At 39.2% G+C, this 24,721-nt stretch overlaps 1 protein-coding gene across 11 annotated transcripts in view; it reads left to right on the top strand.

Moving 5' to 3' along the window:
* The first annotated feature begins 2,120 nt into the window (after positions 1-2,120).
* Positions 2,121-24,721, top strand: part of BNC2 (basonuclin zinc finger protein 2) — a 414,209-nt gene continuing 391,608 nt past the window's right edge. For 9 of the 11 annotated variants that reach the window (XM_068552671.1, XM_068552670.1, XM_068552668.1 and 6 more), the window contains exon 1: positions 2,121-2,209. In XM_068552671.1, coding sequence (XP_068408772.1) covers positions 2,207-2,209 — 3 coding nt within the window. In that variant the 5' untranslated portion in view covers positions 2,121-2,206. Of the gene's footprint in view, positions 2,210-2,436; positions 2,512-24,721 lie in introns of those variants that run through there. The other 2 variants (XM_068552673.1, XM_068552678.1) reach the window with 2 other exon arrangements.

The raw sequence follows: 24,721 nt of genomic DNA, 5'->3' as shown, positions 1-24,721 counted from the left end.
ATTACCCCTTGTGTAATCAGTTTCTACAAACTATAGGATAATGTTACAGTTATGTTTACAGAATAAGAGAACATGCTCCACACCTTAATCAAACCATTTAAAGATGAGCCTTCTTAGATAACATGCATTTATATATATGGCTAGTCATTAGATATCTACTCTATACTTGGAGTTTTACTATAGTGAGAGAAGTAATCTTCTGACTCCCACTAGAAACCTCCAGCTAGACCATGTGCCTAAAACTCTAAGGTATTTTCTGTATAATATTGTCGAAGTGTTCACCAGACAAACCTTTCCACAACAAGATGGTGTAGAGAATTCACAAAAGCAGAAGTGACTTGAAATCTGCTCTGAAAGGGCCTAAAAACCGTCAGGAATTTGGACCCAATCAGTACACAGAACTGCAGGTGCGGTGACCCCGCTGTTAAAAAGTTGGATCCACGTGAATAATAAGCTTAATCACATTTTCAAAACAGCTGTGGCTACTTGGGCTGCCTAGTCTCTCGTCAGTCACGGCTCCGGAAAATTTTTAATTATTGCGAAAATTTATATTAAACTTAAGAGCGGACTGTGCAATCAAAGAAAATAAAACTACGTAATTCCAAGGCTGCGTATTTTCAAAGGAATTTGATTCTGACCTCTGAATGCAATTGGGCAGTCTCTTCCTCTACTTCGGGGAAAAGAGAAAGGAAGGAGAGATGATTTTCTCTTTTTAGTAGTAACCGGTAACCAGACCTGTTGTTCTGCCAAGCAAGCGTTCGCCTTCTTCGAACCTGATTGCCAAGTGCTCAGAGGCTGGATGCTCGAAACCTGTGGCTCCCTCCCCTGTCAGATAAGCAGAAAGTTTGCTCAGGCTATGATAAATCGGCACAACGCGGAGATGTTTTTTGGCACAAAGTGTACGTTAGGAAGATGACGGTGATTAAATTCACCCCCCTCCTCCTCATTCTTGCGGCCGGGAGTGTGTTTTGCCTGCATTTAAGAAATGTCCTTCAGCGGCAGGCGTGTGCGCGCTGAGCCTGCGGCCAGCGTTTTTGCATCTCCGGGGCAGGGCGACTCGGGCCGGCTGAGTGTCACCCACAGATGTGACCGGTCTTCCCCCGCGGGCACCCGCGGAGGCGGCAGCGCCGTTCCTCTCCCCCCGGCGTCTCCAGCCCTCGGCCCAGACCAGGGGAAGGGGAAGGAAGCCCTCGCCGCAAGCCGGCGTCTGGCCCGGCACAAAAGCACGCCGCCACCAAAAAACTTTTTTCCCCCCAGCCGCGCGCAACTTTTGGCCTTTTCGCCCACCACGTTCTCGTCTCGAGTTTCTGGCCCCTGGGGTTTCCTCCGCTTCCCTCGCCTTCCCCACCGGCGCGCGGGGGAGCGCGGGGGGCACGGAAGGGGAGAGGAGGAGGGGGTGGCGGCAGATCGGGAGGAGGAACTGGTCATAGGGGACCCACACGGGCGAGTGCCCGAAAAGGAAAGCGACGCCGCGGTTTGCTGCAGTCGGAATAAAGTTCGCGCCCTTTCCTCGGCGCTTCGCAGCCTCCCCTCCGGTCTCCCCCACTCGTTTTTGACAGCTGGGCGCTACCGGCCACCTCCACCTCCAAGCCCGCACCCCCCGGGGGGGCGCCAAAGTTGTTTTTGCATTCCCAGAGAGAGCAGGGGGAGAGAAAAAAAGTAACAGGGCGCGGGAGAAACATATCCTCCTTCACTAGCCCCCTAGAATCTGAGGACAACCAACCAAACCAACCTACTTTTATTTTGCAAAAGGGAAACATTGTAGTCGCGACAGTTTTGGAGAGAGAGAGAGAGAGAGAGAGGAGAAACTTGTGCGGCTTGCAGATCCGCCCGAGGTCACCTCGCCCGCCGGTTCCCCCCCCCCTACCCCGCCCCCCAGCAGCCCCCTCCCGGGACAGTCCGTTCCTTTTTTTTTTTGTGCCGAGGAACCGGGGGAACTCAGCAGGCTCCGACTTGGGGAGCGAAGGCGACCCTGCACGCGGGTGTAAATCAGTCACCTGAGCGCAGAGGGGCCGCGGCGAGGGCGCTCGCGGGCGGGCGGGGAGAGGCGGAGGCGGCGAGAGCGGCTGCCCGGAGGAAATCGGGAGGGGGAGGGAAAGAAAGGCCGAGACTGAAGGAGCGTGAGGCGGCGGAGGGGCTGGTCCAGGCGCGGCCGCTAAGAGGAGACCAAGAGGCGGGGGCTGCACTTGACAACCAGCATGCCGAGATGGTAAGAAGTTTCCACCCTCCTTTCCTTTTTATTCTAGACTTCGGAAGAAAGGAGTCCCGCGCCGGCGCGCCTCGGGGGCCGCCCGGGGGCCGTGTTTTCCTCCAGTCCAGCGGCGGGAGGTGGAGGGGGGCGCTGGGGAGGGCGGGCAGGAAAGGAGAGCCCCAGTCCACCCCGGTCCCGCTCCCGAATTCGCCCCTCAACTTGGCCCGAGTGGCGGAGGAGAGCTCCAGGTGGGAGGGCGGGTGTGCGCACGGGCGAGGGGGGCTCGGGAAGGTTGCCCCTCTCGCGGCCGGCGGGGCAAGGTGAGCGGTAAGCGGGCGGGCGGCTCCAGGGAGTTGGGACGGGCCGGGAGGCAGGCGGGGGCTGATGGAGCGCTGGAAGGAGCTCGGGGCGGAGAGGAACGCCGTTTGGACCCACGGTAACTTTTAAAACTTGCCCGCGAGTGCGGGGCCGGCGGCTGGGCGTGGGCGCCTGGGCGCGCTGGTGTGCCGCGCGGGGAGGACACCGCCGCCCGGTCCCCGGCACCTCTGATTTTCCCCTCCTCGCCCTCCCGTTGGGGAACCCTCCCTTTGTAAATGAAGAAGATGTAGGAAGTGCTCCTGGAGGTTTTCTGAAGAATGTGCAAAACGCAGGGCAGGAAAATCAACCCTAAAGAGAGAGAGAGATTTTGAGGTGGAGTTCGACAGGAGCCGATTTGTGTTACTTACACATTGACTGGAGGGTGGCATTTGGGGCCCGGGGAGAGGGCAGGATAAAAAAAAAAAAAAAAAAGAAAAAATACCCCACCTAAACCTGGGTGAAATTCTCTGTAAAGTGAGGCTGAGATTTAAAAAAAAAAAAAAAAAAAGTTCCAAGTGCAAGTGGTGGAGGAGATGGGAAGGCGTTGCGAAGCGAGATTCCAGCACAGCCCCTCTACCCGAAGCAGCTTCTCTGCAGCGAGGCAGCTGGCAATTAGCTCGCCGGCTGCTGAGCGCTCTGTCCGCTTTCGGGGAAGTGATTTGTTAGAAATGGGGCTGGACCACTCCCTTCCTTTTAGTTTGCTCCCACCCTTTGCTGCTATTGTTACCCCCTCTTGGGGTTCTGATATACTGCGTTCCGCATGTAGATGGACTGTGTAAGAAAAAGGGAGATAGTGGGTTGGCATTTTTTTTTCTCTCTTCCCTTCCTCCTAATGTGACATCTCGTTTCAGTGATCAAAGTCACGACTGGAGTGTAGGGGATGCGACTGTCAAATGCAGGCACCAAAAAAAAAAAAAAAAAAAAAAAAAAAAAAACGTGAGCCCAGGACTGAGGTTACAGTAAAGCTGACAGAAATTAAAGTGGTTTTGAAAGCAGTGTGCGATTTACGGTGGTTCGCATTTACCCTAGAGTCAAGCTGTTGTAAAACTGATGTACAAAAGACATCATGAAATAATCCTGTGTACCCAGGATTAAAGTGGCAGAAAGTGGCCTGTTTTATTATTTCTTATGTACTTCGTGGGCAGTTGCAATGGTTGGAATCTGTATTTAAGTGGAGGCGTCAAAACAAAATATTAAATATATCTGTTTAGCACTTGAGGGTTTTTCTTATAGCCGCATTTTACACAAGAACACTGTAAAAGCCGGTTGTAGGTATTATTTTCCTTCCCTTCCCCCCTCGCCTATATACTATTTGTCTACACATCTATTCCCAAATACTAATCACTTTGAACAGTGGTTAAGCACATTTGTCACCCACTGCTTTGTATTCTGCAGTTTCAGATGTTACTGTGCACACACATACATTATTTAAGTGGTGGAATTTATTCCTGTGTAGTGTGTCTGATTTGAGGACGTACTCAAGAGTAGTGAGACCCTGTGCAAGTTAATAGAACTTGCTTGATTGACCCTTTGGAGTCACCCAAAAAATCCCTTGTGAACTTTCATAGGGTATCTGTGTTCTGTGTTATATTTATAGCTGCTTTATTTAAACTCTTCAGCCTTAAAGAAGTTCTTAGTTGGAGCTGCTCTTTCTGTTCCTGGAGAGTAGTAAAATCCAGATTGCTAATCACTTTACCAACGTACAGGAGTGTCTTCACCTGAGGGAAGTAATACTGAGGCTGAACGTGAACTCGGTTTGAGTATCTTGTGAGGAAAGTCTCAAACTGTCCTTGAGAATATTAAGTTCGCTGTTGTTTGCATGTAAGGCTTTGAAGAAGAACCAACCTCGCGTGATTTTAAAAAATAAATAGGAAGAAAATATTAATAGCAGTCGTACCTTCCCAATACCTGACGTTTTTCTTCCCCCTGAAATGTAAGATATCTGTCAGGCAGGGATATGTGATTACAAAAAGCAGCAGACAAAAGCGGAGCTGACTATTGCTATATTAAAATGTAAGTGTTACAGTTTGAATTTTCAAGTGAGAGTTTTTGAGTTCAGTGCTTTACATAACATTTTGTCCTAATCTTGCTTGCTGTCAGGGATGTTTCATGGTTGTGCAATTGCTGCAGTCAAGAATGCCAATTTGCATTCCAGGAGTGTCATTTGATTACTTTTATCTGCACAGCTCCAAGACCGGCCCAGACCTCTCGTTTCATCTTGCCATGTCACGAGTCAATGCTGTGTCGTCTTTTCAAAAATCTGCCTGATTTAGACAAGAAAGAAAAGTACTTTCATGTTGCAGCCGCAGTCCCCTGCTAACTTGTCAGCAGCAGGATATGATTCACTTGAGCCCAGAAGAATGGAACAGAGAGGCGGGTTAGGCAGTTCAATAAAGCCCACGGACAGGTAGTGTGTGACATCCCCAGAGAGCCACAGTTAATGAAGAACAGGTCTGCTTAGTTCTCCACACACTGACCTGGTGCTGTCCCCACAGTTTTCTCATTTGATCTTTCCCAGCAAATTGATCTTTTCTTGTATTTTTTTGCCTTCCAAGTTAGTCCTTGTGGGACCGAAATTAGCAGAGCAACTTAAGTTGGATAATACAGCTGTTCAGAAAAGAAGAAATTGGACACTGGCTCAAAAAGGGGCGGGGGTGGGGGTGGGGGGAGCTTTCCTTTTTGTTGTTGTTCCTGGGAATATTTCTTATATTAAGGGAGCCCCCAATAGGTGATGACTTGAAGGTAGTGGTTCCCTTTATTTTTAATTTTAGAGTTAAGGTTCCACACAATTTTAAATGTTCCTTGAGTATTTGAAAGGTGGTCCTAATGAGTAGTAGGAGTTCGATTTAGCATTTTTTCATTTTCACTTGTTTGAAATGATTTGCCAGTTGACTGTGTGTCTTTTATAGCTATTGTAAAGTAGACTAAATATCAATGGCATACTTGGACTGTATTTATAGTCTTCTGGATAACGACAATCCCAAAATATCTAGGGCTGAATAGCAGAAAAGATTAAACAATAAAAGTTATTAACAGTGTTGTATATAAATATTATGGTACATGGACATGTTTTCTACAAATTACCATCAACCTCTTTTATATAAAAGCCACAGATACACTGTTAATAAAATGTTTTTAAAAAATTTCAAGATCCTGAATTTATATGTAGGTTTTTAGAACTGAGACCGGATCACAAGTAACAACTTCTGTAGATAGATACTCATTCATGCATGTCCTTATTTTTTGATTAAATTTAGTTTTAGCAAGTGGGTAAATCTAAGTTGGGAGTGTATATATAGTTTAAACAGGTTAAAGTTTCACTATAGAATTTTGTATCTAAGGCTTAGGTTGGAAGCAGTTAATAGATTCTTAACTCATTGCGGACTTGAGGAGCAGTGCTTTCTGAATTCCTCTGCAGCTGGTCTCATTTACCATCTATATCCTTACAAGAAACAGTTGAAAAACATTTCTGTGGAAGGGAGGCAGCCTCCTCAAATCTTTCCTGTTGGATGGGAATTACATAGGATCATTGGATCATTGGTTAGTAAACTCCTCTCTCAAGAGCTAGAGGGAGCCTCATGATTTTATTAGATATACTTAAGGTTTTTTTTTTTTTTTAAAAATCACTCTAGCAATCAGAATGTTGCAGAAAAAGAGATAATGAGTACTGGCTTAGTGTTTAGGCTTAGAGGTGCTATTGTAGTTTCTTTTTTTTTTTTTTTTTTTTAAGCTGTGATAGAAGCAGCAGAACTGTCTCCAAGAACAGTCAAATAGTCAGCTAAGATTTCTAGGGTTCTACCTTTCAGATGATCTGAGGATCAAGCAAAATGCACCCCGATACATTTTAAATCTGTTTTGGTTTGCTAAGTACTGTTTGTAGCTTTGTCAACTGATGGAAGTCTGTTAAAGAGGCCAACCTTCAAAGTTCTGTTAAAAGGAACTTCCTACCAAATCACTGAGGAGGGGGGTACCTTCTTTCTGTTCACTCAGGGCAACCTCCTTTTTTTTGAAGTAGTTATACGCATAACTGCCGTACTCTGGAGAGAAAACTCCTTTAAGATAAATACTTCATGATATAAGCATAAATAGTAAACCATTTATAAAGCCAGTGTATTAGGGATCAATAAATTAGTTAAATTTAAAGAAATAGAACTTAAGTGGTATTAACTTCAATATTTGTTTAATTTCACATTTGTTTATCACTAAAATCTGTGATGTTTACTTTAAATGGTCATTGATCATAATTGTGCTTTAATATTTATATGCTAGTTTTTAATAGCATTACTTTGGGCAAACTTATTTACCATTTAAGTAAATAATACAATCGGTGAGATAAACTACCCAGATTGGTCTTTTTTTAATCTTCTGCACAGTAGCTCTCATTATGTTGCTAGCCAATAAAAGTCTTTATTTGTGGCTTATTAGAACCCTCAGTACAAGCAACAGTTCAGCTATAATTTAATTTGGCTGTTCAAAGAGGCTCCCTTGTTTTAAAGCATGTTCTCAGTACGATTTTACCATTTATTGTGAAACTGTATTCTAACTTGTGCTTATGCATAGGAACAGTTTTACATATATATCATTTTTTAATGTTTGGCCATAGCAGAGTCATACATTTTTTTCCTTTAAAAAAATCTGTATCTAACAATGTCAGTTTTTTTTTCCTTTTGCTTTATTTTTCCCTTGACATTCTGGAGCACTTTTTTCTTGGTGATTTGAATAGCCTTGTTATGATAATTTAAAATCAGTTCCCCAAGGAATATAACCTTCCCTTAAGGTATAGTGAGTGGGGAACTGAAAAAAAGTTAATTCCATAATTAAGAATTCTAGCCGAGGATGTTTCACTACTGCAGTCACTTGAAATTACAAAAAAGTTTGCCTTGTACTTTACACATTGCTAGGGTGATAAATTCAGTTTCCTTACAGGAAGCTGCTGGGAAGTTTTGCAGTGAGTGGAAGATGGTTTGAGAGTTTTGGTGGTAGTATTCGTAACAAATCACTTGAAGACTAGACCTTGACTATAGAACTCTAAGATGAGCATTCAGGAATTCTTCCTCAAGGAAGGCAGAATGTAGAGCTGCTAAATGAGTCACTGCATGTATATCTTACCAGTGGGAATCGCATCAAGCCACCCCTCTAGATACAGTATTTAATAGTTGTCAAAATGTACAGTATTGTCTTGGAACTTGTGGTTCACGAGTTCATAGTCTCTGCTTTTTTGTGTTCAGTACAAAGATGTAAGAACCCACACAAAACATTTTTCTCTTATTATGACCTTACATTTGCCAAAGTGCCCCATGCTGAAATTCCTTTTCAGTGTCTTTTTTTTTTTTTTTTAGTCCAAAGCCAGACGTGTACCCAGACACAAAAGCCTCTGTGTATAGCAAGCTGTTTTAAATATTGTGACTCGACGATGTGCTGTCCTTTCTCTGCTTGAGCCAAGGATCTCTGCTCAGTGTCTGGATTACCAAGCTCCTTCTTCATTGTACCTCTTGTCAACCATTCCTATTCATTTAACCTTTCATTAGTGTCTGTGCAGCTTCACTGTCTGGAAAGGCAAGGAAAAACCGAAAGGCCCCACTGTCACAGTTATTAGATTTCTCGGTTACATCCCAGCAACCATAGAGAAGTGAGAGTCGACACTATTGTCGTGCATGCTGCTGTCCTGGGGTGCAGCCCTTCTGTGCACGTCAAGGACATGTGCCACATGTTGATATGCATCCCGGGGATAAATGCACAACACGGGGGATAGGCCGATGCTGGCAGTAATGAGCTCTGTAGGAGTTATTGCAGAGACCAACAGTTTGTGAAGGAATTTTGCTTAACAGGCCAAGGAGATAGACAGAGTTGAGGGCTGCCAAGATTTGCCTGTGCGGAGCTTAAGTCAGTTGCATTGTTTTCAGCTAAACTTCATTTGAGGGGAGAATTGAATAAGTTGGACAGCAAGGAAGAGTCTTATTTTCATTTTTTAATCTTTCAGAGGACCCAAGTGATGTTTCTGGTGACTATTCAGTGTATTATAACTATTTTTTATACTGACTGAATCATCTATGTAAATGGATCTATTAGCAGTTTGTTAATTCTTCCATATCTAGAAAAGAATTTAAGAGATATTTCATAGATGTCATATATGTATTTTAAAATCTATGTAAAATAATGTAGCCTATTTATTTTCCTATGTTACTATTTTCCCCCTTTGATTTCCCTCTAGCATCTTTTGTATTATCCCTTGATTCCTTAAAAATGCATTTGCCTTGTTGCCTCAGTGTAAAGGAAGAAAAAGATGATCATTGGATTATTTGCAAATCATAATAAAGACCAATATTTGCAGACTTTGGATTGGAAAATATTACTCAACATCTTAAGATTCATCAGATTACTTTTTAAGAATTCTCAACACATTTGAATAGAAAATGGTAAATTATAATACCTGCATCTCACTTTACCCACAAGTTCATTTATTTTTTTAAATTAGGAAAATCTTTGTTGCTAGGGGTGACTAGAATATTTTTGTCTTTCTAATTTAAATAATTTTTGTCAGTTTACCAAACTCTTTTGGGGCTCCCCAGTAGCTTTGCAAATATATGAATGATTTATTACTGAATCATTATAAAGTGATTTTTAAGTTTTACTTGACCTTACCTTCTTTAGCCAAGGCTAACTTTTTCACAGTTGTATTTGAAACTTTCTCTGCTAAGCTTTTCATGGCGTCTTGTGGGCCAAGTTATCTTTGTTTCAGGGAGGAGAGATGAGCTATTTCCACATTCCTTTCTTCAGGTGGGATGATCCTCTTCAGGGAAATACATATTCATTCAGTAATTGACAGCTAAGTGCCCAGCCAGCCCAGGGCCATGTCCCAGTCTCTTGACCATTGGATGGAAGTTCTGTGCAGATAGTAAGATGAAGGTACTTTGATCATCTCAGGTGACCTGGTGGCCTTCCCACGGACAAGGCAGGGGTGTGTTAACATTGCCCCTTCTAATATTCCCGTTCCCATTCATTATGGTTTGTGTTGGCAGAAGTAGAAGAGGAAGGAGGGACATTTGAGGCTGTAATTTTACCTTCCCCCCAAAAAGCCATGTGGTAGTTAAAGAAAAGGAATGCATGTCAGGAGCTACTCTCTAAAGGAATTCTGCACCTATTCTTCATGCAGTCAGTATCTCAGCTGGCTGACCACGCCTTGGAAAGCAGTTGCACCACTGTCCACTCCAGAGTGAGAACAGCCCGGGGACTGGGTTTAGAGGCAGGTCCCATTCTAGTCTACCTAGGTCTGAGAGCCTCCATTTCATCTTTGGTAAAACAAGTGAGTTTTGTAATTTCTATATTTCTTTCCAGTGGGAGCACTTTATATTTTATGTGATAAGACTATATAATCAGAGCTGTTTACCATTTTAATAGCTATATTGAGATATAATTCACATACTGTACAATTCATATGCTTAAAAAGTACAATTAATAACATTCCATTGTATGGCTGTAGCACATTTTATTTATTCATTCATCCAATGATTGACATTTGAGTAGTGTTCACTTTTTTGTTATTACCAGTAATGCTGCCGTGAACATTTGTGTGCCTGTGTTCTGTTTTCATTTTTGTTAGGGATATACCTAGGGGTGGAATCGCTGAGTCATGTGGCAACTCTATCTTTCACTTTTTTTTTTTTAATAAATTTATTTTTGGCTGCATTGGGTCTTTGTTGCGGTGTGTGGGCTTCTCATTGCTGTGGCTTCTCTTGTTGTGGACCATGGGCTCTAGGTGCACGAGCTTCAGTAGTTGCAGCACGTGGGCTGAGTAGATGTGGCGCATGGGCTTAGTTGCTCCGTGGCACGTGGGATCTTCCCGGACCAGGGCTCGAACCCGTGTCCCCTGTATTGGCAGGCGGATTCTTAACCACTGAGCCACCAGGGAAGTCCCTACCTTTCACCTTTTGAGGAACTGCCAAATCGTTTTCCAAAGCAGCTGCACGTTTTACATTCCCGCTAACAGTGTATAAGTTTCCTAATCTCTCCACATCCTCTCCGAACTTGTTTCTGTCTTTTAATTTTAACAATCCTAGTGGGTGTAAAGTGATTTTGATTTGAATTTCCCTGATGATTAGTGATATTGAGCATCATTTCATATGCTTATTGGCCATTTGTATATCTTCTCTGTTTAGCAGAAATGTCTGTTAAATCCTTTACCCTTTTTTCATTTAGGTTGTCTTTTTATTGTTGAGTTGTAAGCTCTTTATGTATTGTGGACACAAGTCTTTATTAGATACAAGATTTGTAAATATTTTCTCCCATTCTGTGGGTTGTCTTATTTTTTTGATGGTGTCCTTTGAAGCACAGAAGCTTTAAATTTTGACAAAATCCAATTTATTTTTTCTTTTGTTGTTTGTACTTTTGGTGTGCTAAGCAATCATTGTCTAACCCATGCTCATGAAAATTTACTCTAAGAGCCTTATAGTTTGAACTCTTACGTTTAAGTTCTTGATTCATTTGGGCTAACTTTTGTGTATAATATGAAGTAGGGGTCCAGCTTCATCTTTTGAATGAGGATGTTCAGTTGTTCCCAGCATCATTGGTTAACAGTTCTTTGCCCCTTTGAATTATCATAGTACCTTTTGGGAAAATCATTTGACCATAGATGTAAGGGTTTTTTTCCCCTGAATTCTCCACTTGGTTCCACTGATCTATATGTCTATCCCTGTGCAAATACCACAGACTTGATTACTGTAGCTTTGCATTGTTTGCAACTGAGAAGTGTGTGTCTTCCAACTTTGTTCCTCTTTCAAGATTATTTTAGCTGTTCTTGGTTCTTTTGCAGTTTATTTTTATTGTGATAAAAATATCACAAAATTTAATAACTTAATCATTTTAAATATACAGTATAGTAGTGTTAGCTGCATCTTGCTGTGCAACAGATTGTTAGAACTTTTTCATCTTGCAAAATGGAAACTTACATCTATGCCTATTGAACAACAACTCCCCTTTTCCCCTCCCCATAGATGCTGGCAACAACCATTCCACTTTCTAAGAATTTGACTACTTTAAATACTTCATATAAATGGAATCATGTGGTATATATCCTTCTGTGACTGGCTTATTTCACTTAGCATAATGTCCTCGAGGTTAATCCACATTGTAGCACATGACAGGACTTCCCTTTTTTTAAAGGCTGAATAATATTTCATTGTATGTATATACCACATTTTCTTTACCCATTCATCCTTAGATGGACATTTAGATTGAGTCCACTTCTTGGCGATTGTGAATGATGCTGCAGTGAACATGGGTGTGTAAATAACTCTGCAAGATTCTGCTTTCAATTCTTTTGGATATATATCCAGAAATGGAGTTGCTGGATTATATAGTAGTTCTATTTTTAATTTTTTGAGGAACCTCCTTTCTGATTTCTGTGGCTGCTGCCCCATTTTACATTCCTACCAACAATGCACAAGGGTTTCAATTTCTCCACATCCTTGTCAATGCTTGTTACTTTATGTTTTTGATTTTTTTTTTTTTTTTAAATAGTGACCTTACTAACACATGAGAGGTTATATCTCATTGTTTTGATTTGAAGTTACCAATGATTAATGATGTTGAGCATCATTTTATATGCTTGTTGGCCATTTGTATATCTTCTTTGGAGAAATGGCTGTTCAAGTCCTTTGCCCATTTTTATTGGATTATTTGATTTTTGGTTGTTGAAATGTAGGAGTTCTTTATATATTCTTGATATTAACTCCTTATCAGAAATACGGTTTGCAAATATTTTCTCCCATTCAGTAGGTTGCTTTTTCACTCTGTTGATTACTTTCTTTGCTGTACAGAAGTTTTTAAGTTTGATGTAGTCTTATCTGTCTATTCTTTCTTCTGTTGCCCTTAGCAGTTTACTTTTAAAACTCAGAATTATCTGATCCTCAGAAGCGTAAAGGCTATGTTAGGAAAATACATCTATCGTTCGGGTAAAAAACTCTTGGTGATACTCCAGGGGACAAGAAATATGTCATTTGGTAGCCAAAAGATGATGGCTCTTAGCTCCCTGTGAAACACCCTGGTTTTGCTTTGATGTTTCTTAATTATCATTGAGTTTAAAAGCATTCTAGGTGTTCTATATAAGAGATACACTTCATACCCTGGAGGGTGGAATTAAGTACCTAGAAATAATTGTTTTTAGTTTTATAAATAGCTCGAAAGGAAAAAAAACATTATTGAGAAAATTTGTCTTCCTAGATATTCCATTGTAACTAAAAAACACCACCAGTGATTAAAACTAAAAATTACTGTATGATCTCAAACCCAAACTAACTGGTCCAGTTACGTTTTAAATAAATACCATGTTCAAATCTGGCATGGCACATTTGGAGACATGAGCTTATTTTAAAGTTTACCTGACAAATTTTGTAATTAATATACCTCATCGTTGAGTTAGAGAAGCTTGAGAGCAAATGAAAGATAACGTAATTTGGGGGCAGCTATGCTGTATCATTGATGAATTAAAAAAAAGTTTGTTCCCTTTTAAAGTTCTAATTTTTCTTTATTCATGCTAAGAAACAACTATATTTATCTCCATCTAAAGTAATTGCTTTCCTAGTATTCTGATGAGCCGTTCTTGCTTAGCTACATTGTCTGGTTTTGGCCTTTTGCCAGTTAGTTTGGACAAAAGTTTCATTATTCATTCAGTATCAACTATTAATTAGATGGCGAACTGATCAAATATATATGTGGAGAGTATGTATTTTTCCCCCCTCATCAATGTTTACCTAAGTTACATAAATAGTAATTAGCCAATTTTAAATTGTATCTTATGACATACAATTACTTTTCTCCTGGTGAAAATTCTAGAGAGGATTTACAATCATTTATAAAAATTGTATGGTAGAAAATCTTATATTTACCATACACTTGATTTTTGGTTATAATAAATTTCATTATAACAAATGACACAGTTTTTATTAATGTTGAGCAATAAATCAATGCTACTTTTCTGTTTCACATGTTTTGACGTGCTCATATGTATCTTGTTTTATATATATGGAATGACAAAATCATGTGTACTGTTATGGTACCTTTCATGGTTTAAGGACATAAAGTATGTAATTACCTGGAAAAATACAGCCATACAAAGAAAGCCCATTCATTTCTCTGTCCTATGGTATTTAATCTCCCTGTAATACACATTTTACTCTAGTGGATTAGGGAAGTTTTTTTCTGCTAACACGTCTGTACACTAACAGGTAAGCTTCTGGAAGTACAATATGATAGTTCAGTTTTCCTCTCATTCAAAATGGTGATAGGAAACAAAGCATAATATTTGTTCATATTGGTTTTTTTTTTTTTTTTCATATTGGTTTTTGATAGACTAAAACATTAATTTCACTTCAGAGTACATTAACTCTGAATAATATGAAAAAGTAGATAAATATTTTTTAAACTCAGAAATTCTGCCACGTGTTAAGCCATATTTTTTACCCTGTAAGTCCTTTGCAAAAAATATTTTCACATAAAGGATTTATGTGTGTCCATTGGTCTTTGCAGCTTCGCTTATGTCCATAAACAGCAACCAGTCACTGACATGACATTTCTGTGTACAGAGGACTGTGATAATTAGATCTAATGAAATGTGTGTGCGTGTGTGTAGGTAGAAGCATCAGTGACAAACTGATAGTCTGCAACTTCCTTATGGGAGAGGGAGAAAGCAGAATAATATAGTTCACTGAAATTTTGTTTTTGGGTGTGTGAGGGGGAAGGGTTTGACACATATGTGCATTTTCATACTGCAGTAATGCCTGGTACAATATTTTTTGTAGTCATAGGTATATGTTATGGATGGCATGGATGAATATTGAGTGTATCATTGAATATTTCATTAATATTGTCAAACTGTGTTTCTGAAATACAGATATGCCAAAGTAATCTGTTAACAGCCAGCAGGTAACTGTTTGTTACTGTATGTAGAATAATTTGCTGTAGGTTTGCATGAAACATTAGACAATAGTATACTGATTTGGTAAGAGTAAAAGATGCTTTTGAAAATGATCAGGTTTTTATGTTCAAGTGGTACATTTCACATAGGCATGGGAGTTGTGGTTGCCATTATTTTCCACAGCATAACACAACTTTTCAGTATTTTAGATTGTAATTAAACAGGCGATTGCATTTCTGTGATACACATGACACTCTGTTCAGCACCGTATGTCTAACAGATGAGGTAGAAGTTCTAACCCTAATATGAAGGAGCACAAAGTTCATTGGCAGGAGGGTATTCATTATCTTGAAAGAATAACCATGGTCCAGGGGACTCCACTGGTCTTTGTATGTTTAGAAATCTAATTTTGTCAATACACGCTTAAAAGAGATCAGTCCTTCATGGACTCATTCAGCTGTTCACTGACTGAGGGGTGGAGATTACATACCCACATGTGCATGCCTGCACACGCGCCATGTGAACATGTGTATACCTACATACCTTATTAGGTGAAATACTTCCGTACTACGCCTATCGGCATGCTTAGCACATTCTCTCCTTTGCAGGCAAATTTAAGTAGGGAGTCAAATCATAATCCAAATGTTGCTCATTGCTTTATGAACTTGGAATTTGATCAGAGAATATTAGGGATGGAGGTGGAGGGTGTAAGGGCCTCCTCCCTCTGTAGAGAAAACCTTTCCAGTGGCCTCTGTTTACAATGCACCCTTCAGACTCCTCACTCCTGGACTGTGCTTGGAAGAGCATTGACAAAATTGACCCCTGTTGCTTTTTTCTGCTTCCCATTCACCTTCTGACTGATAAATTCTTTTTTCTCTGGATATGTTAATATTCTCAAGCAGATATTAGGCAACTGTCCTGGGAGCTACTTGTTAAGGTGACTTTGCATCTGTTTGGTTTTTTATGGATCTAATGCAGATGGCAGTCCCATTTCATTCATTTTAAATTTCTTGGGAGATACTTCATGCTACTACCTTACATGTAATGTGTTTTGTATATGGGTAGGTGAGAATGGTGGGAAGCCACAGAATAAGGCTGCAGTTTCCAGGAGGAAAAAAAGATGTTATGTTGTTGTTTTTTAAAATAATAAAGCTTAAGACCAGTTAAATACCTTTTAGAGAAAGTTTCTATTGTTTAATAATACCTTGTAGAGAAATATCATGATTTGAGATTGTCCTTATATATAGGTGGAATACACTGCAGTTGAGAAGTCAGTAAGGGGGTGTGTGTGCATGTGTGTGTGTGTTTAATCTCTGCATCTATTTTCTGTGTGATAGAAAAGTTCCTCGATTACTTTGGGATTCTCTTTTCCTTTATACAGTTAGAGCCAAGATTACATTTTAAAGATTCTCAGTGTTTCACATTGTGTGATGTTCAACATCTCTTTACTATTTCATGGGTGCCAAAAAGGACCAAAAAGTTAAATCTGTACCTTTGACTTCACATTGGTTGATTCCAGCAACTTCCCAGTTAGTTTCTTTTTTTTTTTTTTACTTTAGTCTTTTGTTCCCTTTAGAACACTTTAATATCAATTAGATTTTGACTACAGAGAAGCATTTGTTAGGGGAAGAGAAGGTAGGAGGATAAGGCACTGAACATCCACTGAGCCTGAAGGATAGATGTTGGTAGACAGGGGAGCCTCCTGTTGGCTGTGATTTCCTTAGATCTAGTCCAGCTTTCATCCTTGCGTCCCTATTTCAGTCTGCAGTCTGTAAGTTTCAGAGCAGTTGTGGTACGGTTGTGTAGTGTGAGAATTTTATTATTTAAACCTATAGGGTTTAATGTATTCCAAATTTTAAATTTGAAAAGGTGTCAGAACCAAAAATTAAGTGAGGGTAGTGATGGAGAGAATGGAAAAATTGCACAGGAAATGTTGAACACTGATAAAAATATAGTTAGAAAAATACATTGAAAAACAAAGGGCCAGTTAAAATGACTGCCGTGAGACTTAACGTTTATGTGACTCCCCAACCTCCTGGCTCACCACGTTTTTCCTCAGGATCTTTCAGGTCTCCTCCTCTTGTGCCCCTCATCTACTGGGCAAGTCCTGTTAGATCTGTCTCCTGACTTCCACCCATTCACCATCACCCTGGTCAAAGCCCTACCACCCTTTACCTGGAATACCGCAGTAGCTTCTATTTGGCCCGGTGCTTCCATTCCTGCCTCTGTCCTGCCCACTACACCCAGAGGACTCTTTACGGAGAAATCACTTCCCTATCACAAAACCTTCCAGTGTCTTATTTCATCTTACCACACCTGCAGTGAAATCCGAACTCCTGCCGTGACTGAAAAGGACATGTAAGATGTAATCCTTGCCCAGTGCTCCAAAATCATTTCCTACCACTGCTCACTCTGCTCCCGTAATGCTGACCTTCTTGCTGTTCACTGAATATGCCAAATTCCTACCTTCCTTAGGCCTTTGTATGCAGTTTTCCTCTGCCTGGAATGCTCTTCTTCCAGATTTTTGCATGGCTTGCTCCCTTATTTCATTCATGTCTCCTCGAAAATGTTATCCCTTCAAAGAGAACTTACTGACAGCTTTCGTCCCCCAGCTGGCTCTCCACCCTGTATGTTTCTCTGACCTCTATCCCTGCTTCTTTTCTTCATGGCATTTATCACCACTAGAAAAGATACTTAATTTGTTTACTTATATGTAGTTTATTATTTGTCGTCCACCTTCCTGCCAGGATGCCAAACTCCATAAGAACAGGGACCTTTGCCTGTCTTGTTAATTTCTGAATTTCTGCTGCCTGTAGCAGTGCCTGGTATGGGAAACACTCAGCAGATGTTTATTGAGTGAATGAATATACCTGCATATGATTATCCTTGTAATCATTAACAGATTTTTTTTATCAGTTTTTATCAGATCTTTATTACTTGGAGGGTTATTTATGGTATTTGCTGTTGCAATTATCTGAACTGCTTATTGGAGCAGTGGTTTCCAGAGTAGATGTAAACACCCCAAGAGGTATGCAAAAGTCATCCTATAAGATCTGGGGAAAATGAAATTCGATTTATCTCATTCTCCTATTTTTATATTTGTGTTTTGTAGTGTGCATGGTATCATATAGTACATGTATAAGAGATACATTGTGCAATCAAATTTGACGCTATGGATTGAGCATGATCTGGACCACGATGGTTTACTTTGTTTAAAGCAAAATATATCTCCGTAATCAGGCTTTTCACAGATGTTGTGCATTTGAGTAATAAGGTGGTGATACCACTCGTGAGAATGTGTAAAGTCTTTCCCATTATTCAGAAAATTGTACAGATCTAATATTGGGTTGGGAGTGAGATATTATTTATGTAATTCAGCACACATGTGTGTACTGATAGATAGTCCTTAATATTCAACTTCTGGTAGAATTTTCAGGTATCTTGAGTTAAATTGCTCCTGTAATGGGGCCCTTTGTACCTGCACTAACCCATATGAGGAGGTATGTTGAGCCATTTTAAGTGATGATTCAAGTTTGCTTGCTACCTGATTGGTCTGTTTGGGGTGATCTGTGTTTTTGGTTGATTTTTGAATAATTCTTTTATGTCAGTTTTAGTAATTTAGGCCTTTTAATGAAGCTTAACTGGGTATTTTGGTGACTTCAGTTTTTTTTTTAAACAGCTTTATTGAGATATAATTCACATACCATACAATTCACCATTTTAAGTTTTACAGTTCCATTTTGTAATTACAATATATGCAATTTTGAAGACACTATGGGGAAATAAATAAATGATAAACTTAGAATTCGGAAGGAAACCTAGTTAGGTATTCATTTTAGTACCTTCTCAAGTTAAAGGAAGTTTTATAACATTCGAAGAACTTGTTAATAAAAATTTGATAAGATTCATAAACTTGAGTGAAACATTAAAGTAATTAATATACTAATAAATGTGCTAAGGAACTTGAAAACCAAAAATAAGTAGATACAAGTAAGTATTATTCTGTATAAAATAGTCACCCTAGAAGGTCATACACTGATGTTAGCTTAAAATGTTTTGGAGCTCATCATTTGCCGTTGGGTTTGGACAGCCTGTATCTAATTCTTTTAATTATCTTCAGTGCCAGCAAATTTTCTGTGACAAAAGTTTTGGTTTTCTGAATTGTCTAGAAGTTAAGCCTGATGAACATGGTGGGTGATAAAGCCAAATAATTCTATTTTTGGTAAGAAGAAAATTGGCACAGTTGATTTTTCTCATATAACTTATGAATTGGCTCTGGAAATAGTCACAAAGGAAAAATTCCAGAAACATTTTGAACAATAGTAGTGTTGTTGGAATGAGTGCAGTGTCCTGAGGTGACAACTCAGACATATTGACTATTTTTCCCCACCAATAATGGAACTTCCTATTAATATCCATAGAAACTCATTTGGTTCTAGGAGAACCGGTGGGAGATTTTTTGCATATATAGATTCATACATGCATGCTTACAAACATTTTTCTAACCATCAAATTGTGTTAGTATTTTGTAGTCTTATGCAACTGGGCTGCACGTGGCAAGTATCCGATAGATTGTACTTCAGTGTAGATCTTGTGAAATCTGAGTAAAAGTATTATAGGTTGTGGCCTGAGGAGGCCTCTGAAGGCAGAGACGATCAAGGAAAATTTTACCTAAGATGTGAGACTGCGTTAAGTGCTCCATGATATTAAATGGTTTTATGTAGCGCTCTTTGGCTAGAAATTAGAACGATTGTCACATAGCTTATATTGTATACTTTGTCTTAGTTTCAGTAAATCTGTATATGTGGGGCATAAATAAATACTCGGGACATGAGAAATGAGAAAGCAAGTGAAGTACAAATTTGTGCACATAAACTGTTTCTGAGGCAGTCTTGTCTATACTGACAGATGACAGAAGTCAAAGGAAAGAGTAGTTGCTAAAGGGGAATATGATTTTATTTTGTTTTTTATGTTTTAAGATTTGTTTTTGAATTCCTGTAAGTTGTAGTTTCAGGTGACACTTATCAGTTTCTTTATGATTACTTTCTGGTTCTCAGTTGAGAAATGCACTAGTTATACCTTCTCGGAAGATGCTGTGTTGTTAAACTTTCTTCCAATTCATCTTCCAACCTCTTCTCCACAGCACAAAACGCTAATTTTGCGTGGAATTTGTAGATCTTGGCATAATTTTATTGTTAAAAATATTAAAAGCAGTTTTGAAAAATCAGTTTATTTTGTGAAATCACACCCACACCCTATCTTGAAGTTTGTAGAAGATTTTTAGGAATGAGAATTCAAGAAATAAAAAGGAATGAAATAAGTTTGACTCCAGAAAAGTTAACTTTAGATGTTTCTGGATTCCCCCAGAATTCTCTGAAACTTTGGAACTTCCTGATTTGAAAGAAAGTTAAGACCAACTGGTATTAGAAGTAAACACCTGTAAACTGTTGGGTGTTTTCTTTTAGCCAAACCCAAAGTGAACTTATACATACGTAGTTTACTAAAGCTTTTTACATAGTTCTGTGAAGGTAGAGAGGGCTCTTAGCAGGCCCTGTTATAAGGTGGAAAGCTCTGCTCGACCAAAACATGAGTGCATCATTAATACTATCTTTGTAGGAAACACATGTGCTGTCTTCATGGACCATTTGGCCCATAAGATGGGATTTGTCATAATTCACTGTCATGTATGATGATTCCTGTGGGAGTGTAAGGTCTAGCTGGATGGGTTCTCCATGTTTTTTATCTTGTTCCAGGGTGGCTTATTATACTTGAGAATGCACTTAATTAAAAGCTCTGTGTTTTCCAACACCCATTCACAATACCTACACCTGACTTTGTCCATGGAATTCCATATGCAGATTGAGGGCAGTCATGACTTGGAAGATGGAAGCTGTCAGACTTGAAACCTACTTCCATTTTTTGGTGTCATCTCTTTACCATGAGATATTGGACCTTTCTAGGTTTTTTGGATTAGTAGTCTCAGGAAAAGAAATTTATATTTGATAAGAAACTAAAGAAAAGAACCATTTATTAATATTCGATATTTCTCAGAATATCATGAGATTGAGTTTTGTTGTGTTTTTATAAACTACTGCATCATAAATTTCTTTTTAATAAAATCTTTGGCTGAATCCAGGCCTAAACCAAGACCCTTTCTTAGAAAAGGGAAGTTTTGGAATATTTCATGTTATAATCTTTGAGATCAAACACAGTAGGATCTTACAGAATTTCAGTTTTTTATGTATGTATGTAATCTGTTTCTTTACTTTCTTAAATTTGCCCCTCATTTGAGTGCAGTCATACTTCATTATAATCAACTGTTTATACAGCTCTCACATGCTGCTCTGTAGATTCTTAGGTATATAATTATGAAATTTTCGTCTTTCTATCTTTATCAAGGAATAAATGATCCTAAGTGGATCATAATTTAGTAATGTACTTATCTAGTAGTTTCATGTTTTAATTTTTAAAGCTCTGCTGAAAGATTCTGTTTTGGGGCTGTCTTGGCAGTGTATCTTGGACAGACGTTTAATGGTCAAAGTTAAATTGTACTGCCTTGTATATTCCATTTTTAGAAATTAGTGTTTCATCCCTGATTGAGAAATCCAAGACTAGGACTATCAGACTTTTCTAAATGTGTTTAGCCAACATTCAGCCTTCTTTGAAAGGTGATTCTTTTTCACCAAATGAATTTTATAAAGTCAGCTTCCTTAATTTGTAATGTAGGCGCAATGAAAGCCGCAGGATGTTTTTTTTTTTCCCTGAGAAATCTTTAAAGAGATGTTTAAACAAATCAAAATATGCTTATAATTTTAAAGAAATAATTTGGTGTGGCAAGTTTTAAATTAAAAAAAAAGGCATATACATACATGCACACACACACACTGCATAACCTCTCTTTGAGTCTTTGGTTTAAGTCCTCTGTCATATAATGCCAAAAACTTTGTTCTGAGCTGTGTGTGTGTTGAAACATGTATGCCTGTCCTAGTGTCATAACTAATTATATCTCTCGTATGCTTACTTCTAGTAATTGGAAAGTAGACCTACCGCAGCAGAGGATTTTAGTTTTATCTTGAGGACCTGCTATAGAAATCAAGTTTTCGACCATGCAGTAACTTGACATTGTAAACTGATATTACTGTTTTAAATATATCATCCACTTTGTGTTTTGCAGAAATAGTGTACTGTAAGGGAAGAAAAAATTCCAGTGGTTCTTAAAAGCACATCTGTCTTTAACAGTAATGATAAACGCTAATACTGACTCACTTTGCAGTTTTGACTGCGATAGTTCATTTATAAATTGGAAATTGACAGTCTAGTGTCGTGATAACAAAATTTTATTGGATTTCTCTTTCCCAAAGTTTGTCAGAAGGTTGTAGCTACTGGCAAAGCTGATGGTGCTTTGGTCACTTAATCTTCATGGCTGGGTCTAAAATAATTCGGGGCTCATTCTATGAAAATGCATTGAGTAGAATTTTCACCGACTAGTTTAGAAATCCTGTCTTGGACATGCTTGTGACTGGGGCCGCAAACTGTGTAATATGCACCAGCATGTATGAAAATATGTGGTCCTTGTCCCTGCCTGCTGCAAGAGGACTTTACCAGGCTTCAGGCTCTGAGCTGTAGTCTTGTCGCAATTAAAGTCTTAGGGCTGGGAGCAGTTAATGCTGGTGATAGATTGTGGTATTTAGCGTTGTGCTGTGTTCCCTGGTGAGCTAGTTCTGTAGACTTACAGGATTCTAGTCAGAACTTGGGAAAGACTCTACCAAAGAATTTGTGGTGATTAAATACTTTTGAAAGCAAGAAATACAATGACTTTTATTATTAACAGGCAGACCTATTGGGCTTTGCTTAGAGAAATAGTGAAAAGATGATGCAGTTCTGTGATTGATAACTGTTTAAACTTTAACACCCAAAATGCTAGACTTTCTTTTCTCATTAAGTTAAAGTATTCCTAGCTTTGAAGTTTCTTTCCTTTCATTCTTTCATTATAGTTGAAAATAAAACTCTGCAGTTCTGTACTTCAAACTTAACTCTGTCTTCTGTATTTTATACTAAATCAGTTTTTATAAATTCTGCACTGTTTCTGTCCTCTGGTAACTTAAGTATGCAGAGGCATTGAACTTGAACGTTTAGTGCTCTGACACGTGGGGTCTGGGTTCTTGGTATAACTCTTCTGTTTTGAAAACTGGACTCCCAGTGGTTTCTTTTTAATCAGTATATCATGACCTGTTAACATTAAACAGTAAGGTGGTCTAAGCCATGTAACTTTTGAAGACTGTGACTGTAAAAAGCGTGCATGAAATAATGAAAGTCTTTCCATTTTTTAAATGTTCATTTCTCTTAGAGTTTTTGCGGTGTCAGTCAAATGAATGCCAGTGTTTGGTGTTAAGAATAACTGACAGTGGAAATCTGAATTTGCAGCTGATGGGCCCCGTAAGAGAGAGGGTTACCTCCAAACGTGGGGCATCCTGGCTGTGCGTGACAGCCTTGGCGTCCAGCCTGACGGATGGGAGCAGCTTCCCACTCATCAGCTGGCTGTGAAACACTGAGACGGGGAAGATGTTACAGCTTGTCTGGGTTCTGGACCTGGGGGTGCTGCCACCTCCACGGGGTGTTTGGAAATCTTGGGGAGATGGTTTTGTTTGTTACAAATGAGTGGAATTGGAGTGCCTCCTGCTGTGTCGTGGGCCAAGGACACCTCATTGTCCCAGCCGCAGAAGAATTTATCCTCAGTTACGACTTGTTCTGCCCAAAATGTCAGTGCCTCTGCTGGGAATCACTGGATAGTTATTGATATGAAAAAAAAAAAAAAAAAAAAAAAAAAAAAATTGGTAAAAATGATTCGCTTTCCCCCTAGAATTGCCACCTGACTTTGTTTTTTTTTTTTTTTTTTTTTTTGGTTGTGCTGTGCAGCTTAAGGGATTTTATTTCCCTAACCAGGGATTGAACCCAGGCCCTGGCAGTGGAAGTGCTGAGTCCTAACCACTGGACCGCCAGGGAATTCCTACCTGACATTTTTTTTAAAGGAATGTTTCCCTCCCCTTCCCTGCTTTCCCCATTCCTTCCCTTTAGTATAGTTGACCCTTGAACAGCACAGGTTCAAAGTGCCTGGATTCACTTATACACCGGTTCTTTTCAGTAGTAAATACTACAGTTCTACATGATTTGAGGTTGGCTGAATCCTGGATGTGGAAGCAGGGATATGGAGGGCCAACCGTAAGTTATTCTTGGGTTTTTGATGGTGTGGAGGGTTGGTGCCCCTAACCCCAATGTTGTTCAAGGGTCCGCTTTCTATACTTGATTGCAGCTTAACAAATGGAACCGCAAATTCCGCTTCTTAATGTTCTTGAGTAAATTGATTTCTAAAGGTATATGGATATTTTATACGCTTGGCCTACTAAGAATATTTAGTTGTGAGCTCCCAAGTCAAACCCAGGTAGACCCATTTATGCAAATACCCATTGTATTGTGTGTCAGTGTTTGGCAGATGAGCACATTATATAAGTGTGTTGAAACTCATGTCTCTAATTTTTTTTGTAATTAAAGAAAATAATTATCTTTGTGAGAAATTGCTATAGAATTAAAGAATTTTTAAGTCAACAGAAAAACATTAGAGTAAATAAAACCAGAATTTGATAAAAACAAATATTTTTACATATTCATTACTTTCTCATGTCAGTACCAGTTCTGAAATTTTGACTGGAAATTTCAACATAAGGCCCTGTATTTGAACAATATTCAGTCTGGAATCACTATTTAACATACAGAATAGTACAGAAACATTCTCTTCTCCTTCCACACACATTCATAGTCATGTGGCAACCTTAAAGTAGCTCAGAAGCATTTAATAAAACCCACTTAGTCGGCAGTAGTTTTCATTTATGAAAAAGCAGTTTAGGTGTGTGTGTTAGTGTGCAGCTTTAGAATGGCCATAAGTAACGTCTCAACACAATCCAAGGATAATAAATCAGCCCTTTTTTGGGCTTCTAACAAGAGTTTTGGCTTTGGTGTTGGAATGACCTGCATTTGAATACCGATACCTCTACTTACTAAGGTAGAATCTTGTTGTACAAATTCCTTTACCTATTTACTTATTTCTAATTGTGGTAAAAAAAAAACCCCACATAATATAAAATTTATCCTCTCGTCCATTTTTTTTTTTTTTTTTAATGCAAAGACTTTCATGGAATTCTAATCAGCGAACAACATTACTCTTTTTTTTTAAATTTTATTTATTTATTTATGGCTCTGTTGGGTCT

Source organism: Eschrichtius robustus, chromosome 10, assembly GCF_028021215.1.
Source record: "Eschrichtius robustus isolate mEscRob2 chromosome 10, mEscRob2.pri, whole genome shotgun sequence".
NCBI classification, from domain to species: Eukaryota; Metazoa; Chordata; class Mammalia; order Artiodactyla; family Eschrichtiidae; genus Eschrichtius; species Eschrichtius robustus.
This window is presented reverse-complemented; position numbering and strand designations above follow the sequence as displayed.